The sequence below is a fragment of the Myotis lucifugus genome, unplaced genomic scaffold, assembly GCF_000147115.1.
Source record: "Myotis lucifugus unplaced genomic scaffold, Myoluc2.0 scaffold_99, whole genome shotgun sequence".
NCBI classification, from domain to species: domain Eukaryota; kingdom Metazoa; phylum Chordata; class Mammalia; order Chiroptera; family Vespertilionidae; genus Myotis; species Myotis lucifugus.
Window position 1 is genome coordinate 2516832 of NW_005871147.1, and position 24797 is coordinate 2541628.

The window sequence follows — 24797 nt, forward strand, 5'->3', positions numbered from 1 at the left end:
TAAAAATTTTTTGTATGAATTATTGGTTGAAGGTTGGCTCTGAACGGTGGGATATAATTGGAGCTTTAAAAATATGTCTGGAATGATAGTTTTTAACATTGAAATCTCTGACTTTTGTGTATGGTTTTAGAATGCATTATGTTTATGCAGAAGTAGTAGATTTTCTCATATTTCCTTTTTGCCTTCTTTTATTAATAGCTAAATAATTTCAATCCCATACATAACTTTACATTCAGTGAGAAGTGCGGGTTAATTATATCTTTTTACATTCTTTTTTTTTTTTTTCCCTTATGTATTTTTATTGATTTCAGAGAGGAAGGGATAGGGAGTGAGAGATAGAAACATCAGAGATGAGCCCAGCTGGTGTGTGGCTCAGTGGTTGAGCTTCAACCTATGAAATAGGAGGTCATGGTTCAGTTCCCAGTCAGGGCACATGCCCGGGTTGTGGACTCGTAGGGGATGCAGGAGGCAGCTGATCAGTGATTCTCTCTAGTCATTGATGTTTCTATCTCTCTCTCCCTCTCTGAAATCAATAGAAATATATTTTAAAAAACACCACCAAAATAGTAGACACACACGTAACACAATACCCAGAGTTTTTACTGATCAGTACATACAGAGAGGTTTTTCTCTTTTTAATGGCTGCATGTATTCTGTTGTTCTTTCCACATGATATTATCTTACCAGTCTACTGTTAACGGACACACTAGAGGCCCGGTGCACAAAATTCATGCATGGGTATGGTCCCTAGGCCTGGCCGGCAATCAGGGCCTATTGGGGCCTTCCAGCTGCTGGCTGGGGCCTTCCTTCCCCGGCTGCCAGCCGGGGCCTTCCTTTGTTCCATGCCACACCCTGGTGGTCAGCACACATAGGGAGCGATTGAACTCCCAGTCTAACTCCTGAGGGGACACTTTGCATATTAGCTTTTTATATATATAGACTAGAGGCCCAATGCATGAAATTCATGCAAGGGGCTGGCCCCCGCCGCCGCCGTGGCCGCCTCTGCCTCGGCCCCTGCCGCCACAGCTTTGTCCGGAAGGTTGTCTGAAAGGACGTCCGGTTTAATTAGCATATTACACTTTTATTATTATAGATAGATAGATGGTTCCCATCATTATTTTTTAAAAACATATTTTTTTATTGATTTCAGAGAGGAAAGGAGAGGGAGAGAGAGTTAGAAACATCAATGATGAGACAGAATCATTGATCAGCTGCTTCCTGCATGTCCCACACTGGAGATCCAGACTGCAACCTGGGCATGTGCCCTTTCTGGGAATTAAACCACCACCTCCTGGTTCATAGGTCGACACTCAACAACTGAGCCACGCTGGCTGGGCAGTTTCCATAATTGTTATTACAACTATTTTTCTAGAATTCAGACATGCCTGGCTTGTAAAGCATGTGTGTATATATTTTTTAAATATTGCCAAATTACTCGTTATAATACCAGTTTAAACTCCTACCAGTAAAATGCCTGTTCCTCAAACCTTTACGAGTAGGGTGCTGCGTAAGTAGATGGGTGAAAATGGTTGTTTCATTATAGTTGAGAGGTAGAATAGTATAGATTGTGAGGGAAGATTTCCTGGTTTCTAATCCACTTCTGCCAATCTTTATATATTACTGGACAAGTTGCTTAACTTTTCTATTACTAGTGTTTCATCTCTAAAATGAGATTAATATTAGTATCAGCCTTGTATAGTTTTTGTGAGGGCTAAATGAGTTAATAAAAAGAAAGATCTTTAAGCAGTACCTAACACATAGTGTTATAATTGTTTGCTATTAATTATTTTAATTGCTTTGTCATGAGAATGAGCATCTTTTTATGTGCAAGAGGTATTTCTATTGCTGTGAACTTTGTTCATATCCTATACCCACTTTTCTATTAGGTTTTTGGTCATTTTCTTACAGAGTTATACTTCCCTTTTATGTGGTAAGGATAGTAACCCTTTTTTCATATACATTGCAAATCATTCTTCCAACTTGTTGTTAATCATTTGGCTTTATTGTTTTCTTTATACCAAAATTTAAAATTTATATAGTCAGATTAATCAGTTTTTAAATGGATAGGTTTTATGTTATGCTTAGAAAGGTTTTCCCCTGTCCAGATTTAAAAATAAAACTCTCCTCCCATGTTTTCCTTTATACTTCTAAGTTTTTTTATTCAGATCAATTTTTTTTTTGCATTTAAATGAAGGTATAAGTCATATGTTCTTTTTAAAGACCATTTTAGCAAATTCTTAACTGTGGAAAAGCCTCAGTCACTGGCTTTACGTATTTTTGTCTTTAATAAAATATTTTTACTACTAATAATGACTTAGTACTTTTGACATTTCAATAAAAAAGACATACTGCTTTTAAATGATTTCTTCAAATATATTTTTCTTATTTAGGAACTGATGAATCTCCAGAACCACTGCCAATCCCCACGTTTTTGTTGAGTTATGATTATGATTTTCTGGTGCTTTCTCCATTTGCTCTCCCTTACTGGGAGAGACTTATGCTGGAACCCTATGGATCTCAAAGAGATATAGCCTATGTTGTACTATGTCCAGAAAATGAAGCTTTGTTAAATGGAGCCAAAAGTTTTTTTAGGGATCTTACTGCAATATATGAGGTAGGTGTTTAAAATAATATGGCATTTTAAAACTGCCTTATTATTTGTATTTTTAAACATAAATTATACTGGGCAGTTCAGTTGATTGGGACAGAATAGTAATGATGTCAAGTTCTTTGATGTCATTTACCTCTCATACTAGCCAGTTACATTCTTACAGTATTTAACCCACTCCCTTAATTAGATGTGTGCGCCATGGGTCATGGTGGAAATTGCCTTACTGGGGGGAAAAGTTGAGAGTATATATGGTCTCACTTAAGAGAATATGTTTTGCCCTAGCCAGTTCAGTGGATAAAGCATCAGCCCACGGACTGAAGGGTCCCAGTTTTGATTCCGGTCAAGGGCACATACCTCAATTGCAGGCTTTATCCCTAGCCCTGGTCGGGGCATGTGCAGGAGGGAACCAGTCAATGTGTCTCTTTCTCACATCGATGGTTCTCTCTCTGTGTCTCTCCCCTTCCCTTCTACTCTCTAAAAATCAACAAAACAAAGAGAGAGAGAGAGGATATTTTCTAAAGCAAAGGGCAGCATTGTCAAATAGCCAAGGAAAATTACATTTACAAAAATTCTAGTCCTGATTCTCTAGGACCTCAGGTACTAATACTAGGCCTCATTTTCCTCATACATAAAATAAAGCTATGCTAGATCTTTGTAAGATCTATTTCATTTCTGAAATTCTTGACTAATTTTTTTAAGTTATAATTCTCATGTTATGTCTATCACTGAATGCAATGATTGCAAATTTAAAATGCTGTGGGACATAAAGTCTTAATTCATTACACCTTCCTTTTCCCATAAATGCTTGGAAATCCAGTTTTTAAAATTGCTTTTACAATTGTTAGTTTGTGCTGGCTTAACTCCATATAAATGTTCCACTTAATTACAAGGTATGTAGTGTATTTTGTAGAAATAAGTATTTCCCAAAGAGTGTTGTATAGAACACTAATGCTGCAAAATCTTCCCAGAGAAACGTTCCATAGTTAAATAGGCTTGAGGAGACATTGTGTATTATATTACCATATAGATATTCACTATTCATATTAGATTTTTTGAGCTGTTGAAAGTCTTAATAGTAAAGAAATCCTATCTAGATTTTCTTTTTTTTAAAAAAAATATATTTGTATTGATTTCAGAGAGGAAGGGAGAGCGAGAGAGATAGAAACATCAATGATGAGAAAGAATCATTGATCAGCTGCCTCCTGCACGCCCCCTACTGGGGATCAAGCCCACAAACCGGGCATGTGCCCTTGACCAGTATCATACCCAGGACCCTTCAGTCTGCAGGCCAACGCTCTATCCACTGAGCAAAACCAGTGAGGGCTAAATTTTCTTAATCAAGTATGGCAAACTTATTTGATAGTAGGCTTCTTGCAACAGACATCAATAGCCCACAGAATTGGAGGGAGAGCTGGCAAATTCATAGTGTAGCTGTATACTAATTTTTTTATTTTGTTTTTGCTTAAGGATATGTGTATTTATATAGATGAATTGGGATAGATTCACAGCTTAAAATGACTACATTTTTATGCTCACTTATTTCTGTATTTCTCAAGTTTTCATTATTCAAGTCATAAAGCCCTAGTGCCATTATTATTATCTAGTTGTTTTATTTCATTGGAAATGTTCTAATTTTAAAAGAAGTTTAATGGATTTTTACTGTACAAAAGAAAAAGATCTGTGGCACCATTTTACCCGTGATATTCTTATCCCAAATGTTAAGTATAGTGATAGTTTATTTTAAATATCTGAAATGCTTTATTTTACAATATGTACTTAAATACTATGATAATTTCACTAATTCTGCTTTCTGTATGTATATTTGTAGTCCTGTCGATTAGGTCAACATAGACCTATTTCTCGACTGTTGACAGATGGGATCATGAGAGTTGGATCTACTGCATCAAAGAAACTGTCAGAAAAGTTGGTAGCAGAATGGTTTTCTCAGACAGCTGATGGTAACAATGAAGCATTTTCTAAACTCAAGCTTTATGCACAAGTCTGCAGATATGACCTAGGTATTGAATTTGCATTTATTATATAAGGCCAGTATTAGAATGTATGGCCCAGTCCTCCAGCTGTTTTTGTAAATAAAATTTTATTAGAACACAACCATGCTCATTTATTTACATATTGCCTATGCCTGCTTTTGTGCTACAAGATCAGACCTGAGTAGTTTTGACAGAGACTGTGACCCGTAAAGCCTAAAATAATTACCATCTGACCCTTTATAGAAAAAGTTTACTGATCCCTGTACTAGGGATCCCATCAGGTAGAAGGAAATTGTGGGTTATAAGCAATTTTTTGTTGCTTCTGTAGGATCTGATGAATTTGTTTTTACTTAAGTTTATTAACATTAAGACTTTTTAACATTAAGATTCTTGATTTGTTAATGGTTTAGAGAGCAAATAACTTGTAGTTTCCTCTACAACACACACAAAAAAACAGTCCTTTGTTGGAACTAAGAAAATGATAGCTATATAAGACGCTTATTTTAACATTCCTGAATTACATATTTAAGACTTGCTTATTTTAACACTCTTAATTAAATATCAATGGACTTACTTTAGACTTAATCCAAAGATTAAATAGATTTAACCAAAATATTGAATCTCATTAGACATTCCTATAATTTGAACCTCATGATAACATTTCTCCTTTTTATATCTAGTTAGCTCCTAGTGTAGTCAATATTTATTTAATTTGTGATTTAGGAACCCTTTGAATGGCTTAATAAAATTTGCTAGGTACTGTTATTTATATTTAACTAATTATGCCTAGGAAATAGGATTTTACTATATTTTCATGAAATCCATTTATTTTGTATGAAAATGCTGGTTTATCCTTTTCAAATCCATTTAAAATTTGTTTCTTCAGTTTGTAGGAAAATAGAAAGCTATATATGCTACATTCTTAGCAAGCAACTTAGGGAGGGTAATTACCAAAAAAGCATCAATTAGATATTTTTATTCACATAGTTGAATAAATAAAGAACCAATCAGTGAAATAAAGAATTAAATACCCTGCCTGTTTTTATTATCTTTAGGTCCTTATCTTGCTTCCCAGCCATTGGACAGCTCTCTACTTTCCCAGCCAAATTTAGTTGCCCCTACAAGTCAATCTTTGATTACTCCACCTCAGATGACAAATACTGGAAATGCTAATACTCCATCTGCCACCCTAGCATCTGCAGCGAGCAGCACTATGACAGTGACTTCAGGTGTTACCATGTCTTCTTCAGTTGCCACAGCTAATTCAACTTTGACCACAACTTCAACTTCATCTTCATCATCCTCCAACTTGAATAGTGGAGTATCAAATAAACTACCTTCGTTTCCACCCTTTGGCAGTTTGAACAGTAGTGCTGCAGGATCCATGTCTACGCAGGCGAGTACAGTTCAGAATGGCCAGCTGGGAGGGCAACAGTCATCAGCTCTACAAACAGCTGGGATTTCTGGAGAGTCATCTTCTCTTCCCACTCAGCCACATCCTGATGTATCTGAAAGGTACTTTTAAATATACTAATTTTGCAGAAATATAAATATTTGATGCGTCTTTTTGTCTGAATAACACAGTCATTATGAATAAACAAAGTTTTTGGTCTTATCAGTGGAATTTTAGTTTTTAAAGTGTTCAATATTTTACTTATAAAATTATAATGAAGACTCTTCATAACATCTTTTAAGAAAATATATATTTGCCCTAACCAGTTTGGCTCAGTGGATAGAGTGTCGGCCTGCGGACTCAAGGGTCCCGGGTTCAATTCTGGTCAAGGGCATGTACCTTGGTTGCGGGCACATCCCCAGTAGGGGGTAAAAAATCAACAAAATATATATATATAAAAAAAAAATTATATATATATATATATATATATATATATATATATATATTGATTTCAGAGAGGAGGGGAGAGGGAGAGAGAGATGGAAACATCAGTGATGAGAGAGAATCATTGATTAGTTGCCTCCTGCATGCCCCCTACTAGGGATAGAGCATGTGTCCTGACCAGAAATCTAACTGTGACCTCCTGGTTCATGGGTCAACACTCAACCACTGAGCCACACCGCCGGGCTAAAGTCTTTTTTTTTTATTTTTTTAAAATACATTTTATTGATTTTTTACAGAGAGAAAGGGAGAGGGATAGAGAGTTAGAAACATTGATGAGAGGAACATCGATTCAGCTGCCTCCTGTACACTCCTCTAATGGGGATGTGCCCGCAACCAAGGTGCATGCCCTTGACTGGAATCGAACCTGGGACCCTTCAGTCCACAGGCCGATGCTCTATCCACTGAGCCAAACCAGTCAAGGCAAGTCTTTTTTAAAATAATGTTTTTTTACTAGAGGCCCGGTGCATAGATTCGTGCATGGGTGGGGTCCCTCAGCCTGGTCTGTGCCCTCTCACAATTTGGGACCCCTCAGGGGCTGAAACCCGGCAGTCTGACATCCCCCTGAGGGATGTAGCAGTGCCAAAGCTGCAGGTGGCTGTAGAGGAGCCCAGCTGGGGCTGGGCACAGCTCCGTTGCCAGTCATCCTGGCCCCGCTGCACCTGCCGCCACCACCACCCAGTATCACTGCTGCGGAGGCTGGAGAGACTCCCGCTGCTGCAGCTGCACTTAACAGCCATGAGCCCAGCTTCTGGCTGGGCGGCGCTCCCATTGTGGGAGTGCACTGACCACCAGGGGGCAACTCCTGTGTTGAGCATTTGCCCCCTGGTGGTCAGTGCACATCATAGCGACCTGTCATCACGGTCGCTTAGGCTTTTATATATGTTTTTATTGACTTTTATAGAGAGAGGAAGGGAGAAGGAGAAGGTAGAGAGAGATAGAAAAATTGATTATGAGAGAAACATTTATCAGCTGCCTCCTGTACACTCTCTACTGGGGATGGAGCACACAACCCAGGCATGTGTCCTGATCAGGAATCAAACCAGTGACCTCTTTGTTCATGAGTCAACACTCAACCACTGAGTCAGGCATTGTCATAAAGTCTTTATCACAGACTTCTAGAATCTCAGGCTGGGAACTGAGACATTGAAAACCATTTAGTCCAACTATTCTATGATGTTTGAATCTGTTCTGTGATAAAACTGTCAAGTAGATTTGCCTTTGCAAGTCACTCCAGTGATTTAGAAAGTCACTATTGAACTAGCCTCTTCAGGCATAAGAGTCATACCAAGATTTAAATCTCAGCTCTGCCATTTACTGGCTTTGTGACTTTGGGAAAGTTATCTAACCTTTCTGAGCCTGTTTGCTTATCTGTAAAATGGGAGCAAGGTACCTATATATATAAAAGGCTAATATGGTAAGTGTCCATCCGATTGGTCACTATGATGCACACTGACCACCGGGGGGCAGATGATCAATGCAGGAGCTGGCCATTTACAGAGAAACAGCAGTGCAGACCTGGTGCCCACAAAGCAACACTCAGCTTCCCCCAAGTGGGACACCCCACCAAATTGCAGCCAATGCTGCCGAAACCCCATGGTGCAAAATGCGGTCCACAGCCCAGCCAGCCCGGAAACAGTGGCCGTGGGCACCGGGTAATGTGTCTCATAGCAACACCCAGCTTCCTCTCTCTAGCAACTAGCCTCCTTGGAGTTTCTTCAGCCCAGGAACACGACTTGCTTTATAGCCAGGTGGAAACATTTTACACTTTAACCAAATGTCTGTGAAGCATTTTCCTGTGCCTCATCTCATTTGATCCTCACAGAAGTCCTGGAATGGGTAGATAGGAGACTTAGTGGAATCCTATTTTCTTTTCATTAGCTGGAAAACGGAGATTTAGAAAGCTTAGAAACTTGACCCGACTGAAAAGAAGTGAGAAATGGTGGACCTTGAAAATGACTTCAGGTTTTCTCACTGCACACAATATAGTCACTCTGCTGCAGTTAAATATTTTACCCTTTGTTTTCCCTGCATGATCTATCATAATAATCTGCTTCGTGTTGATATTTACTGCTGTGTTGCTGAAAATTACCTGAAAGAGAAGTTGGGGCGCTTCACTGGGCTGGAAAAAGTTTAGCTAAATCAGAAAGCAGGTCTAGTTAAGCAAGTTTATTCTATATCTATAAAAGGCTAAGTTGACTCGTGCATGCGTGACACATATAAAGCTCTCAGTGGCGCTAATCACATGCGTGTTTCGATCTGTCATTGTCGATCCTGAATTTGGTTGACACTTCTATTATAGAGAGGGTGAACAGCGATATTAAAATATTTCTTCTAAGTAATTTCCTTTCATTGTGCACAAATTTGTGCACTGGGCCATTAGTAGGATATAATGCACAGTAAGTGCTTTACACAATGCTTCCAAATGCTTGAGTTGTTTTTTTTTTTAAATATATTTTATTGATTTTTTTACAGAGAGGAAGGGAGAGGGATAGAGAGTTAGAAACATCGATGAGAGAGAAACACTGATTCCGCTGCCTTTTGCACGCCCCCTACTGGGGATGTGCCTGCAACCCAGGTACATGCCCTTGACCGGAATCGAACCTGGGACCCTTGAGTCCGCAGGCCGACGCTCTATCCGCTGAGCCAAACCAGCTAGGGCGCTTGAGTTGTTTTTGACAACAACGATAATGACAGCTCTCTTCATTACTTTTCTGAAGAAGGTATTGAGTGAATTTCTCTTCTGATTTTTCGGTTAGATTAGCCTGAGCTTAATTACATCTTTCAGCTACCCAGGTGCAGTTTTGCCCAAAGCTATACTCATTTATGTGAGTAAAAACAAACTATTAATTATCCAGATTGACCCATTTATCTTGAACCTCTCCATATATTTGGAGTTTAAAAAAAATATCACCATCAAAGAATGAACCTTATTCACTTTTGAAGTTATGAAGTAAGAAATGACTGTCTATAGCTAAAAATGTAGTTGGACATTGACTAAGTTTGGAAACCTGATTTCTTTCTAGTTTAGCTCTGTTTCTAGCCAGCTTTGAGATCTTGGGCCGCTCATTTAGCTTATCTTTGTCTCAGTTTTATCACCTAAGCAGTAAGCTCTCTAGTATTTTTGATAGTCTGTGGCACGGGTGGTGAACCTTTTTTCTGCCAAGAGCCATTTGGATATTTATAACATCATTTGTGGCCCTGCAAAATTATCAACTTAAAAATTAGCCTGCTAACCCAGCCAGTGTGGTTCAGTGGTTGAGTGTCGACCTATGAACCAGACCAAATGATTTCCCAGGACTTTTATGGCCCGTGGGCTGGGCGTTCCCCACCCCTTCTCTATGGATTTAAAGAATTCCTTTCTAAAGCAAGATCTCAACACAAGGATCTTCATACACCATGAAATTTTACATATGGTGTTTATAGTTCTCTTTGAAGAAAAAGAGATGTCCTTCAATTTTAGAGAGGTTCTCTGAAAAGGGGATGAGGTATTAAGAACCTGCTTTTAATGCTTCCCCAAGAAAGGAATAATACAACTTCTTTCCTAACTGTCTTATTTCTACCTTGAATTTTAGCACGATGGATCGGGATAAAGTTGGTATCCCCACAGATGGTGACTCACATGCAATCACTTATCCACCTGCAATTGTCGTTTATATAATTGATCCTTTTACATATGAAAATAAAGATGAGAGCACTAATTCTTCTAATGTATGGACTTTGGGGCTACTTCGATGCTTTCTGGAAATGGTCCAGACTCTTCCTCCTCATATTAAGAGTACTGTTTCTGTACAGGTAAGAATGATAAATGTTGGAGATAAAATTTATATAAAACTGTTGGATGTTGATAGAAGTTTCAAAGATACTAGTCTGTGTCTAAATTGATTTTGTATAGCCAGGTTCTGTTATGTAGATTTTATTTTAAGTGATATTATACTAGAAATCGTAGAGAGTTTATAAAAGAGAGACTTTGCAATTATGTCAATAATAATGAAAAATAAAAGGAACCACAGTAATAATGGAAAATAAAGATTGCATGAAGTACATTGAATATTTCTCTTGTGTTACTTTTATAAACCAGTTTTTAAGTTCATAAACTTAAGTACAAAAATTAGAGTATGGATCTAAATAAAACAGGTTACAAGTAAAAGTAGAAAGAATTTAACCATATTAAGTTATTTGCAGAGATTTTGTATTATTTATAGACTACAACAGGACCAGTCAATGGCAATATCAAAACTGATATATAGAAATTTTTAAAGATTTTTACATAGCCCATTGGTAAAGTTGACTATTAAATTCCTATAAAATTATTTAGTTTATCATTTTATTTTGGTTTGTTTAAATTTTCTAGTAAAAGTTTTAGAATTTCAAACCTACAGCCCTTTTTATTCTCTTGTGACTTGTTCGAAGTTTAACATTTGTAATATTTGCCTATAATTCCTAGATTGTTCCTTGTCAGTACCTGTTGCAACCTGTGAAGCATGAAGATAGACAAATCTATACCCAGCATTTAAAATCCCTGGCTTTTTCGGCCTTTACCCAGTGCCGGAGACCCCTTCCAACATCAACCAATGTGAAAACATTGACTGGGTTTGGTCCAGGTTTAGCCATGGAGACTGCTCTTAAAAGTCCTGATGTAAGTATGCTTTCTATGACCAGAGTTATTAAAAACTATACATTTTATGATTTTATGCAAAACCAAGTGCAGTTCTCTGTTTAGCTCTCATTTTCCAATTATCTTATAATTGGGAAAAGATAATATATCACATTTTCAATAAAAATCTTTTTAATAAAAGATTTTTCTGTGATTGTATAGTACCATAGTACCTTAATTTTTTGTTTTACAGAGACCAGAGTGTATTCGACTTTATACACCTCCTTTTATTCTGGCTCCAGTGAAGGATAAACAGACAGAGCTAGGAGAAACATTTGGAGAAGCTGGACAGAAATATAATGTTCTTTTCGTGGGGTACTGTTTATCACATGATCAGAGATGGATTCTTGCTTCTTGCACAGATCTATATGGAGAACTTTTAGAAACATGTATCATTAACATCGATGTTCCAAATAGGTACTTACATTTCTTTAAATGTATCATTATATCATCCCATTTTTAAAATCCATACACACACATTTACATTTTATATTTAATGAGTAGAAAACTGTTTTGCGGGTCATGTACATTAAAATATTAACTCTTGCCCTGCCGGTGGCTCAGTTGGTTGAGGTCATCCCATACACCAAGAGGTAACCAGTTAGATTCCCGGTCAGGACACATGCCCTGGTTGCAGGCTTGATCCCCAGTTAGGAGGCTTGCAGGAGGCAGCCAATTGATGTTTCTCTCTCATTGATATCTCTATTTTTTTTTCTCTCTCTCCCTTCTTCTCTCTCTGAAAATCAATAAAAATTTTTTTTTTTTAAATTACATCTTGGCCTGGCTGGGGTAGATCAGTTTGTTAGAGCATCAGTTGATTTGATCCCCAGTCAGGGCACATACAAGAAGCAACCAATGAATGCATAAATAAGTGGAACAACAACTTGATGTTTCTCTCTAAAAAACAAATAAATAAAAATCAATAAATAAAATATTTTAAGTCTTGGGATTGTAGGTTCTTACCCTTACGTAGTGTATATATACATTGTATAATTAAGAGAATTAAAAATAAATTTGATTAATCTGTTACACAGACAAAAGAGGTTAAGCTTCCTAAATTCTTTTTTTTTTAATATATTTTTTATTGATTTCAGAGAGGAAGGGAAAGGGAAAGAGACAGAAACATCAATGATGAGAGAGAACCATCGATCGGCTGCCTCCTGCACACCCCACACTGGGGATCAAGCCCACAACCCAATCATGTGCCTTTGACTGGAATCAAACCCGGGACCCTTCAGTCCGCAGGCCGGTCCTCTATCCACTGAGCCAAACCGGCTAGGGCAAGCTTCCTAAATTCTTTATAATAAAGCTTGAAATAATGATTTTAACCTGAAAAAATTTTGAGGCATAGAACTAGAAAGCCCTCTGCAATTTTAAAAACAAACTAGTGAAGCACCCTAGAAATTTATTTTTTTCATGTACCATCTAAGATATAATCCCTACATTGAGTTAACTTTTAACTTTCTTTACTAAAATTGTGGACTGAAATTTTTACCATTTAAATGTTAGAGTGTCTTCTGAAAATGGAGGCTTTCTTTTTAGAATTCTTCTTGATAGTAATTAAATATGGCCATTTATTTATGAAGTCTGTAACTAATAGGTCACAACAGGTGAGCCTCATGTTGAGTTATCACTTAATAGATATTTCAACATGTTTCAAAGCTAGGGAACACTGCCTGGGAGTTCTTGAAAAGCAAATCCTTGCAATAATTTTAATTTTTAAAGATTTGGTTTTATCCTTTATTTTCTCTATTGTATAAAGATTCTGTTCCTTTAAGTTCAGAAATTGGTTATGTACAGAAATATTTAATGATTCTTAGTTTATAGGAGTACTGAAAAAGTAGAATTTTATATTATTGGTTACAAAGATTTATTGATTATTTTATAAACCATACAGCAGTACTTTATACATTTCCTTCACATAATTTTGATTTTTTAAAATGGGATAGTTATACTAATTAAATGAGCTTTGGAACGAGTATTCTTACCTGTGAAGGATAAGCATAGAATAGAGGAAGAAAATATCACCTTTCCAATACAATGATAGTGTTGCCATTTTACTGAAAGTAGAAGTTAGAGAAAGGTTAAGAAAGAGGTGCAACTCTAGAGTCGTAGACACCTGGGTTCAAATCCCAACTCTGCCACTTAACGACTATGTGATCTGGAGCCAGCCAAGCTACAGCTTGCTTCTCTGGGAGGATAAGTTTATGTGTTATACAGTTGTTAGGATGAAAATGAGGTATTACAAGTAAATTGGGTGTAATTTTTGGTACATAGTAAGTACTCAATAAATGGTAGCTACTGTTGCTCATGTTACCTATTTGCCTAAAAGAGGACATGCATGCAGAAACTCAATAACATTGTTTGGTTTGAGAAGTGTAGTGTTTTTTTTATATCCTTCAACTTAAAGTGTAGAGCAAAGATTGACAAACTATAACTTGTGGGCCAAATCTGGCCATGTTCATTTAAGTATTATCTATGGCTGCTTTCATGCTTCAGCAGCAGAGTTGAATTGTTATAACACAATCTTGATGGCCTACAAAACTTAAAATACTGGCTCTTTAAAGAAAAATTTTGCCAATCTCTGGTGTAGAGCAGTGTTTCTGATTAATTTTGATGCTTATGGATAACTTTGAATTCAGAGTTGTATATACTTTAATGTATGATAAAAAACCACAAACTAGCATGCCACCCCTATAATTTTACATATGTTCTTGCTTAGGACTTGTATAAAAGTTTCAAGCATTAAAGAACCAGTTTTTTATTTTACAAATTTGAGCTCTTTTGAAATGTCATAAGAATTTTAGGCACATTTATGACTGTCTCTTTATTTTACACAATAGGGCTCGTAGGAAAAAAGGATCTGCTAGAAGATTTGGTCTACAGAAACTTTGGGAATGGTGCTTAGGACTTGTACAAATGAGTTCATTACCATGGAGAGTTGTAATTGGCCGTCTAGGAAGGATTGGTCATGGAGAATTGAAAGGTAAAATTGTGCTTTTATTTTTTAGTACTTAGATTTCTGTTTTATGTTAATTCATACACTGTTCAGACCACATAAAGATATACTATGTACTTGATAAAATGCATACCTTATAAAAACGTTTTTTGTTACTGATTTTTGTTTTTAAAGAGGAACCACAGATGTCTAAGCCACAAATGGCTTAAGTCCAGATATAAAAGTATATTTTACAATATTACATCTTTAATATCAGTGTCATTACTACTGTTTTTATTTTTCCTTTTTTTATTATTCAACTTATCTTCTGTTCAGCAGATTCTAATTGATATTGATGTACATTAACGCTAAGGTGATAAAGAATGTTGAGTAATGTCACCAATAAGATAGTTTTGGCTTGGTGATAACACTTATTTTAAAACCATTGTTTGTCCTAGCCGGTTTGGCTCAGTGAATAGAGTGTTGGCCTGTGGACTGAAGGATCCTGGGTTCAATTCCTGCCAAGGGCATATGCCCGGATTGTGGGCTCTTCCCCAGTAGGGGACGAGCAGGATGCAGCTGATCAATGATTCTCACTCGATGTTTCTTTCTCTCTCTCCCTCTCCCTTCCTCTCTGAAATCAATTAAAAAACATATATTTTTTTAAAAATAGATAAAGCCATTATGTTTTAACTTTGGATCTGTAGGGTGTTAATAACAGTGTTACTTTAGATTATTATTTTTATTGTTGATACCCACAGATTGGAGCTGTTTGCTGAGTCGTCGAAATTTGCAGTCTCTAAGTAAAAGACTCAAAGACATGTGTAAAATGTGTTGTATATCTGCTGCCGACTCTCCCAGCATTCTCAGTGCTTGCTTGGTAGCAATGGAACCCCAAGGCTCTTTTGTTATTATGCCAGGTTAGCTACTTTAGTTTATATCAGAATTAATTCTTCATGCACTTAAGTTTCTAAATATTATGTAAAATTGATTCTTCATTTATTAAGAGAAAAAATACCTTTCATTTCCTTTCCAGATTCTGTGTCAACTGGTTCTGTATTTGGAAGAAGCACCACTCTAAATATGCAGACGTCTCAGCTAAATACCCCACAGGATACATCATGTACTCATATACTTGTATTCCCTACTTCTGCTTCTGTGCAAGTAGCTTCAGCTACTTATACCACTGAAAATTTGGACTTAGCTTTCAATCCTAACAATGGTAGGAGAATTAATCTTTAAAGGTTTTGCAAATATAAAAAGTCTTAATGATTGTTGCTGATTGTAGGTTTATTAATGTTCCCAACACATATCCATATCTTACAAATGTCCCTGAAACCTGTGAATGTGCCCTTATATGGCAAAACAATAGCAACAACAACAAAAAGGCTGCAGATGTGATTAAATTAAGGGTCTTGAGATAGAGAGATCCTGTGTTAGGTGGGTCCAAAATGCAATCACATGTATCCTTATAAAATGGAAGTTTGACTATCCACAAAAGAGGGGAAGGCCAAGTGATGGAAAGAGGGAGAAGCAAAGTCACAGAAAACCAATGCTACACTGCTGACTTTAAAGATGGAGGAAGGAGCCATGAGCCAGTGAATACAGTTCTAGGTGCTGGAAAAGACAAAGAAACAGATCACCCTCTGGATCCTCTAGAAGCAGCAGAGGCCTGCTGCTTCCTTGATTTTGGCCTAATGACCAACACTTTGATTTCAGCCCAATAAAACTGAATTTGAACTTCTGGACCCCAAACTGTTAGAGAATAAATGTGTGATGTTTTAAACTAACAAGTTTGTAATAATTTGTTAAAGCAGCAACAGGAAACTAATATAACCATTCTTCCACCTTATTGATATCAGAACTGGTGCTATGAATTATCTCATAAATATTTACTTATTTTAAAAGACAACATTGGTCATAAAATGTTTGTAGTTTTTTGCCTGTGCTGTTGAGTTATCTATATATACACTTTGCAGCTCATATTATATTCTTCTCTATCTTGATTTGCCAAAATAATATAGTAATTTATATGAATTGTACGAGTAGGGATGTAACTTTTCTCAATGAGTTTATAGATTGCATTTGAGTAGAAGAAAAAAGTAAATGATATTCTACTGTTGCTCTGATTTACTCTAGAAAATGGCACATTTTTAAAGTCACAGTATGGGTATTCATTATTCTATTTTTGTGTGTGTGTTATACAATAATTTGAATGTTTTACTTAATAGTAAAGAATAAGTGTATCAATCATGAGTACTGTCATTTTAAGTACATTTTCATTTTCAGCATACTGTGTTTGCTCTGTAAGTTTCCTATTGCTGCTGTAACACATTACCACATGCTTAGTGGCTTAAAATGACACACACTTATCTTACAGTTTTGGAAGTCAGAAGTCCTACTGGGCTCAAGTCAAAGAGTCTGCAGGGTTGGTTTTTTCTGGAGTCTCTAAGAGACAGTCTGTTTCCTTGCCTTTGCCAGCTTTAGAGACCACTTGCATCTCTTGCTCATGGCCTTTATTTCCATCTTCAACATCAGCAGTATAATATCAGCACATCTCCTTCATTGACTAACCCTAGTGCCTCCCTGTTATTAGGGCCCCAGTGATTACAAGGACCACCTAAATAAGCAAGATTTATCTCCCCCTTTCAAGATCCTTAGCTTGGTCATATCTGTGAAATGTTTTAAAAAGTATATTTTTATTGGTTTCAGAGAGTGGGAGAGAGAAATAGAAACATCAGTGATGAGAAAAAAATCATTGATCAGCTGCCTCCTGCACGCCTCCTACTGGGGATCGAGCCTGAAACCCAGACATATGCCCTGACGGAATCAAACCATGACCTCCTGATGCATGGGTTGAAGCTCAACCACTGAGTCACACCAATGGGGCTGCATAATTATTTTTTATGTATAATTATTTATATGGCTCTCAGCACAATAATTGACACACAGAAGGCACTCAGTAGATGTTGGTTAAATTAATTTTAACTCTCTCCTATAGATAACCATGAGATGAAAAATGGAGTACTTAATATTTTTTCTTTCTCTTACAGCAGATGGAATGGGTTTCTTTGATTTGTTAGACACAGCAGATGATCTTGACCCTGATATCATTAATATTATTCCTGCCTCTCCAACGGGGTCTCCAGTACATTCTCCAGGATCTCATTACCCCCATGGAGTTGATGCTGGCAAGGTAACCCTATTATAAAAGTTCAGTTTATCTAAATGTCATTCATTAACTTAGTAATGAATTGATTCATGAAATAGAGTCCTGTTTTTCCCTTGTTTAAATTAGCAAATAGTGAAATTAACAGTACATTCATGCATTTCTGCTCTTTGAATTATACATTATTAAGGCAGAGGGGGTCTCTGCAGCTCTGCTTTTCCTGACTTCATATTTTCTAGACTACTTTGCATTAATCCTTCTTTTGTATTTTTCCTGCCACTTCACCATAGCTTCTACTCAGGTCTAGGACTGGATTATCTGAGAATCAGTATATAGTTCTAAGAGCTGCTCTTCATATCAGGGCTGTAACAAGCAACATAATAGAAATACTAATTTTCTCATAAGAACAGAAAAAACACTGACTACATTGCCTCCCAAACTGTTTATTTTTAGCAGACTATTTTTTCTTTCTGTTTGAACTGAAAACTAATTGGGCCTCATTTGAGTAACATCTTTAAGTGAAATTATATGTAGTGGTGGTTTGACTATTTTAGTATGTATATGTTTAGAACCTGCCTTTTAAAAATAAAGATCTTTGTTCAGTCTTCTTACCTTGCATTCTTACCTGCTTTCTTTAACTGAAAAGAAATGAGATTATTAAAAAAATATATATGAAATAAAGCACCAATAATCTCACCACTTTAATAAGACCATTTTTACTTTTAGCAAATTAGCTTCCAGATGTATTTATATTGTAGCTTTCAAGAAGTATATCAGCTTTTTAATATTGCATTGTTGTTTTAGCATAATTTGTTATATCATTCCCAAAATGTTGGATATTGAAGTTATTTTTTTCTGTTATAGGCAATGTTGCAATGAACATCTTTATGCATATCACTTTTTCTTTTTACCTATTGCCTTAAAATGAATACCAAGAAATACATTGACTAATCCAAAGGCTATGAACATCACTTAGTAGCTATCTCCTCGTGTTGTCATAATGTTTTTCAAAACATTATTAATTGTATTTTATAGGTAGTGCTAGATGAACAAGCTAAATTTTAATCACCTTTTGGATGGGGTTTGGTGGTCAGGAATTAGTTGAAGGAGTTTTAGGAAATAATGCAGAAATTTCATTGATCATTTTGTATTTTTCAGTCATTTACAAAGAATTACATACACACAAACTCTGAACATATTTCCTTATGCAACTGTTAAGACTCATTCTTTTAATGGTATTACTAATTATGATACTCTTACTAATAAGTACTAGAAATTTTAAAAAACATCCTTCAGCATTTAAAAAAATTGAAGTGATTGATTTTCATAAGCCATTCTGTATTTATATCTAATGCCTAGATATATCAAATGAACTAACACACTTTTAATTTTGTCTTTTTAAGGGTCTGGGTACTGATCGGCTACTTTCAACAGAGTCTCATGATGAAGTAACTAATATTCTTCAGCAACCATTGGCCCTTGGTTACTTTGTATCAACTGCCAAAGCGGGTCCCTTACCTGACTGGTTCTGGTCAGCATGTCCTCAAGCACAATATCAGTGTCCCCTTTTTTCTTAAGGTATTGCCATTTCTATGCTAGTTCCTAAATAATGCTAATTGTTGGTTTACATTCTAAGAAAATATAAAAGTGGCTTTTTGAAACCTTGTAGCTTTTGTCTAAGGTCTTATATGCATTGCCACATTTGACTTTACACAAGATCACCAAAAGAGTTATCTCATTATGAAATAATTCTAATTTTTAAATTCATATTAAGTTTGAACTTTTTTTTAAGTTTGAACTTTTCATCTTAAACTTCTGGGATGCTTGCTCATATTATTATTATATTATGATTATTTTTAAATAATTCTTTATTGTTGAACTCGTATTATTTTTAACAGCACATCTGAAGTTTAGAGCTAGGGAGAAAACTTATATTACCAGAATTTGGTTTTCAAGATGAAATAAATCCGTTGGATTTTTCAAATATCTCCTTGTTCTTGCCTTGACTGTTCCAAATCTGTCTTCCTATAGTTTTAAAATAAAGAAGTTATTTTAACTAAGGAAAAAAAGATTTATAACTTTGTAAGTAAAATATTTGCATATGCTTGACTCGTGTTAACTTCTTTCAGTGCTACATCTAGGTATATCTATATAGGGTTAAGTTCTATGTAAACTAGATACAGACTGTACTGAGGTTTATCAGTTTAGTGCTTCCTTAAACATTTACTTTACACATCTAGTCAGGTTACACTTAGAAAATAATTGGAAATCCTTTTTTTTTTTTTAAGATTATCATGTCTAAAAAACAATAAAGCTGAAGAAAAGGAAGTAAGGTTTGATATAAATTACTACTGTAATGAATTAAACAAAAAGAAGCATTTTTATATTCCTTAAGTAAGTCTAAAATGTATCTCATCAAGGCAGACACCTTGGTTTTTTTCCTTTGGCTGATATCCTGTTACTTGTTATTTTTAGGCCTCTTTGCACCTCCATGTGCCTTCAGTGCAATCTGACGAGCTGCTTCACAGTAAAGACTCCCACCCACTTGACTCAAATCAGACTTCAGATGTCCTCAGGTACAGCTCTTTTTTACCATTAGGTGTTCTCTCCAGTATTGATCCTTATATATTTTTCTTGGGTCTTGAGATAAATCAGTGATGGTGAACCTTTTGAGCTGGGCATGTCAGCATTTTGAAAAACCCTAACTTAACTCTGGTGCTGTGTCACATATAGAAATTTTTTGATATTTGCAACCATAGTAAAACAAAGACTTATATTTTTGATATTTATTTTATATATTTAAATACCATTTAACAAAGAAAAATAAACCAAAAAAATGAGTTTGCGTGTCACCTCTGACACGCGTGTCATAGGTTCGCCATCACTGAGATAAATGATACCATTCAGAATGAGTGTTTTTTCTTGTTAACACATGTGATCTACTTTAGAGTAATTTTTATGAAGTACTCTAATCTCCCCAAGGACTCACTATTCCATAACTTCCACTTTTTTAAAAATGGTTTTTATTGATTTCAGAGAGAGGAAAGAAGAGGGAGAGAGGGGTAGAAACATTAATGATGAAAGATAATCATTCATCGGCTGCCTCCTCCACGACCCCCACTGGGGAACAAGCCCAAAACCTGGGCATATGCCATGACCAGGAATCGAACCATGACTTCCTGGTTCATAGGTCAACACTCAACCACAAAGCCACACTGGCTGGGCCCTTCCATCTTTTTTTTTTTTTTTAAGTTACTTTGAATCTTAAGATGCCATAATTGGAAACTGCTCCCAAAATCTACAGTATAAATAAATACACGACTTAAATAGTTTATTTGCTTTTCAGGTTTGTTTTGGAACAGTACAATGCACTCTCCTGGCTAACCTGTGACCCTGCGATCCAGGACAGACGCTCATGTCTCCCAATTCATTTTGTGGTGCTGAATCAGTTATATAACTTTATCATGAATATGCTGTGATCTTCATTTGATGGAACTGTGCAAGAAAATAACAAGGAAAAGACATTTGCTGCAAGATTAAGTTACAGTTATCTTCTCACTGAAAGTCATTTGTGATAGGGTCTAATTCTTATTACTTCAACAAATATTGTTTTGACTTGGGGGAGGGGCTATAACCCTGCTATTTTTCATTGACTATATTGAACTCTTTAGGGTGATGACTGATCATACAAAACGTATTATAACATTTTCGTAGCAAAATTAACCTTTTTTTTCCAGTCACAGTATTTGTGAAAAGTAATGAGCCATAGTACCCAGTCATGTTAAATGAATAATAAAAGCATGGAGAGGAAACAAGGAACAATGAATTTCAACATATGGTTTCAGAACATCAAGATGTTCTTGTATTGGAGTATAGTATCTAGTATTCAAAATGCCTGCATCTCTTATTTATTGTAAGTTTTTAAATGTATAAATTGTCTTATATTTCTTAACCTCTTTTATAAAAATTTTCCTAGAAGGTTTATACTGCCTTCTTGCTTTAAAGCAATTGGTCTAAAATATATGTAATCGTCTTAATTAAAAAGTTGCAGTAGGGTTGCTTTTAGAGTATTATTTTTTTGTAAGGGGTGGGTGGGACAGTAAATTTGTATTGTCTTGATGTACAGTTTAATGGGAATAGAGGGGGAATAATGTCCATACCATTGTGTGTGGAGGATTTACAGCTAAGCTGTAGTTGCAGAGTACATGTACAGTAATGAAGTTCACTGTGTTTATAAATTGAAAAGGTACCAGGTCTTACAGCATTTTATATATCACACCTTTACAGAATAACATGATGGCAATATACAAGTGATATTGTTAAGTGGTTTAACTTAGAATAAAATGAGAAATCTTCAGTTATATTTTGTACTATGGTTTAGGGCTATGACTAATATTTCAGGCCATTTCCAGTGGGGAAAAAAAACTTAGTTTTACAAGAAAAACATTTGCTACTGAATGCTTAAACTAATTTTGGTGTTTCATGTTACATGCTTAAATTTTTTTCAGTTTTAACAGTGGCACATCTAGGCATGGGAATATTATTAATTATGAAAATTATCTTCAGGATCTGCTATAAGGTTGAAATTTAGCCCAGCTCTAGGCATTTTACAAATTATTTTAAGAGCAGTCACTCTTGATTGTTTGACTTTTTTTTTTTTTAAATTAAAGATTGGGAATGTGTGTGAGAGTATGCATATGTATGGGTGTGTGTGTGCAATCAAACTGTGGTGTAAATAGATTCTCAGTGAATTCTGGTATTCAGACTCTATTTCACTAGTTAAAAACCATTTTCTAAACTTAACCTGTTTGTTTCCCCTTTGCCTTTTATTTATTTAATTTTCTTGGTTTGGAGATGACAGTCCCAAACACCAGAGTCTGTACTTTTCTATAACACAGTTCAGATTAAGGCAGGACATATGTCAAGGAGGTTCTCACCTCCCTAAAGAAGGGACTTGAATTTTAGGGACTTTAATTCACCCCTTCCTTCGATACAGCTTTCCCCCCTTCTTGTTTGCACATGCCAAGATAATTGCTTCTATGCAGGCTTTACCCCCTTGAAAAATCCTTTCTACAGTGCTGCTCACAAGAGAGTCCAAGTTAGCCTCCTACCTGTGCTGCTGACTTGAATTCACAGTCGCCAAGTCTACCTATCTTTCTTGGAAACAGTCTAGCAAAATTCCGGATTTATAAGTTCACTAATTCTCTACAAGGACAAAATCAATTGTATTTACAAAGCAGTAATTCGGTATGTTTTATTTTATTTTATTTTTTACTGAAACGTTTTGTAAATTCTATATGCTTAGCTTAAATATCACTTTCTTATGAACAATATAACTTCTTCAAATTGTGTATATTAAAATATTAACAAGTCTTTTTTTCTATAAAGAAAACACAATTAGTGACAAAGATTTATCAATCATTTTTTCAAAATTATGCAATCCCAATGGATATCCCAGCATATTTTGAAATTAAAATTTAAAGATCACACCTCTGCATTCATTTTTAAATTATGCTCACACACTAAGGATTATGTTGCATGTTTATTCTATACTTTAAAAAAACTTGTCTGAGATTTGAAGGAAAAGATGCTTATTTGGAATTTCTATAAAAAGAGTATCCTTTTTTATATACTTAGCACAATAGTAACTTTTAAAAATAGAAGCTATATTCTCAGTTGTTTAAAATTACTAGCCTTTAGTAACCACATCTCAGTTTGAAAATAGATTTTTAAAAAATTATTCCCTGACAGTTTCTTTTATATGGAGCCATAAGGAATGAACCCAGTATACAATTCCTTTTTATTTGGGAATCAGGGAGTAGTTCCTAAATATTCAGGATTTACTGATAAGATGTGTTTTTCTTCCTTTCATATATGAGTTCACACTCAAATAGAAAATTATTAAATAGCCATTAGAAAAGGTCGGAGACTTAGTTCGAAAAAAAAAAAAGACTTTTATGCAGGATGATGGATCTAACTTACTAATGTACTGCCACAGACAAGTGTAGGCTGTTTTGTTTTGTTTAAATAGGTAAGCAAAATAATACGCTTTATACCAGTTGATCAGCAACACCTTGACTTCCTTGTTACAGTGCTAGTATCTGTTTTTTTGTGCTGTTATCCATTATAAAGCAGGGTGGAGTTTCAGTATTTTGGCATTTCAAAAGATTACTTACATAATGTCTGCTTCCAGCCAGTGAGAAACATCTAGCCATACCTTTCTTATGCAAGCCATTCAGTTATCAGGACTGTGAATTAACACTGTATGAATAAATTTCTGTACACCTTATTGTTTGGCCAGAAGGCCACCAAGTGTACTTATATGTAATCCTTAAATTTTAAAGTAGTTGTAATTTTTAATCTTTCTAAACTTTTCTTAAACCACTAAAATTAAGCTCTTACTACTTAGTCAACTATCCTCAGCTGTATTCCTACTCAATTGTCAGTATGGCACAGATTACTGTATTAAAATATTCTCCTTTTGTCTTCATATTTACCTTCTGAGGTAACTTTTTTAACTTAATGTGTTACTACAAAGATTTGCAGATCTTTAATCAAGCACTATGTTAATACTGTAATATCAAAATACTATGTTGCATTATTTAAAATGTTCAAATTGAATACATTAAAAGGAAGTTTTTAAATGCTGTTTCATCATATAATTTGCCTCTCATCCACTATAGCATTGCATATCAGTCTGTTAATACATTTAATGTGCATGAGTGATGTTTTAGTCTGGGTTTCCTCTTAAGATTTTAGTTTGTCTAAATTAAAGAAAAATGTTTTTGACATACATTTTTTGCCCCATCCCCCAAATCAGCTGGAAATCTTAACCTTTTGGGATTTTCTTGGTGTTTTATGGGCCCAGAACTGTGGTTTAAATTTATATATATGTTTTCTTTTTTGTGGAGTATGAATTAAAAAACTGGATTTGGGACCTAAAATACTCCTCAGGTTGATGTATTCATAAAGTTTTAAAATAGATTTAGTTTTCAAAGTAAACTGGATTTGTGGACCTTAGAGTTACTGAATTTAAACTACAAATTGTAACATCATTACTGGACATGTGTCAGCATCAACTCAAAATAACTTGGTCACTTTATGAAGGGACGTTTTAAAGTTGTTTAGCAGTGACACTTAATATGGTCCAATTGCTTTTTTTTTTTTAAGTGACAAAAAAAGAATAAGGAACAAACACTATTGCTGCCGAATGCCATAACACTGAGTTGTATAAATTGTGATTGAGGAAATGAAAAGATTTATACTTTTAAAAAAACACACAAAAAAACAAAACTTCAAATGGAATAAATTATTCATGAAGCCTTCATTGTGGTGTCTCATTCTGTTGAAAATATCTTTAAAGTTTGTGTGAAAATCAGGAGCAGTATTACTTTTTTTTTGGTCATTTATAAATGGAAAGGAGCAACCTAAAAACTGATTAATGGACTTTTAACTTCTCCATCTTAAGTATTTTATTTTTTTGTTAATCCTTACCCAAGGATATTTTTTTCTATTACTTTTTAGAGAGGGTGGATGG

At 35.3% G+C, this 24797-nt stretch overlaps 1 protein-coding gene across 1 annotated transcript in view; it reads left to right on the forward strand.

Annotated features, from left to right (window-relative positions):
- The window catches only part of MED13 (mediator complex subunit 13), a gene marked incomplete at its 5' end in the record, with an annotated part of 86714 nt that extends 62127 nt beyond the window's left edge, over nucleotides 1-24587 (forward strand). The window contains 13 exons of the mRNA XM_014458671.2: nucleotides 2391-2614; nucleotides 4440-4629; nucleotides 5658-6117; nucleotides 10072-10291; nucleotides 10944-11135; nucleotides 11347-11570; nucleotides 13997-14139; nucleotides 14853-15011; nucleotides 15128-15313; nucleotides 17145-17287; nucleotides 18664-18838; nucleotides 19736-19836; nucleotides 20607-24587. Coding sequence (XP_014314157.2) covers nucleotides 2391-2614; nucleotides 4440-4629; nucleotides 5658-6117; nucleotides 10072-10291; nucleotides 10944-11135; nucleotides 11347-11570; nucleotides 13997-14139; nucleotides 14853-15011; nucleotides 15128-15313; nucleotides 17145-17287; nucleotides 18664-18837 — 2315 coding nt within the window. The remainder of the gene's footprint in view (nucleotides 1-2390; nucleotides 2615-4439; nucleotides 4630-5657; nucleotides 6118-10071; nucleotides 10292-10943; nucleotides 11136-11346; nucleotides 11571-13996; nucleotides 14140-14852; nucleotides 15012-15127; nucleotides 15314-17144; nucleotides 17288-18663; nucleotides 18839-19735; nucleotides 19837-20606) is intronic.
- Between the last annotated feature and the right edge of the window lie 210 nt (nucleotides 24588-24797).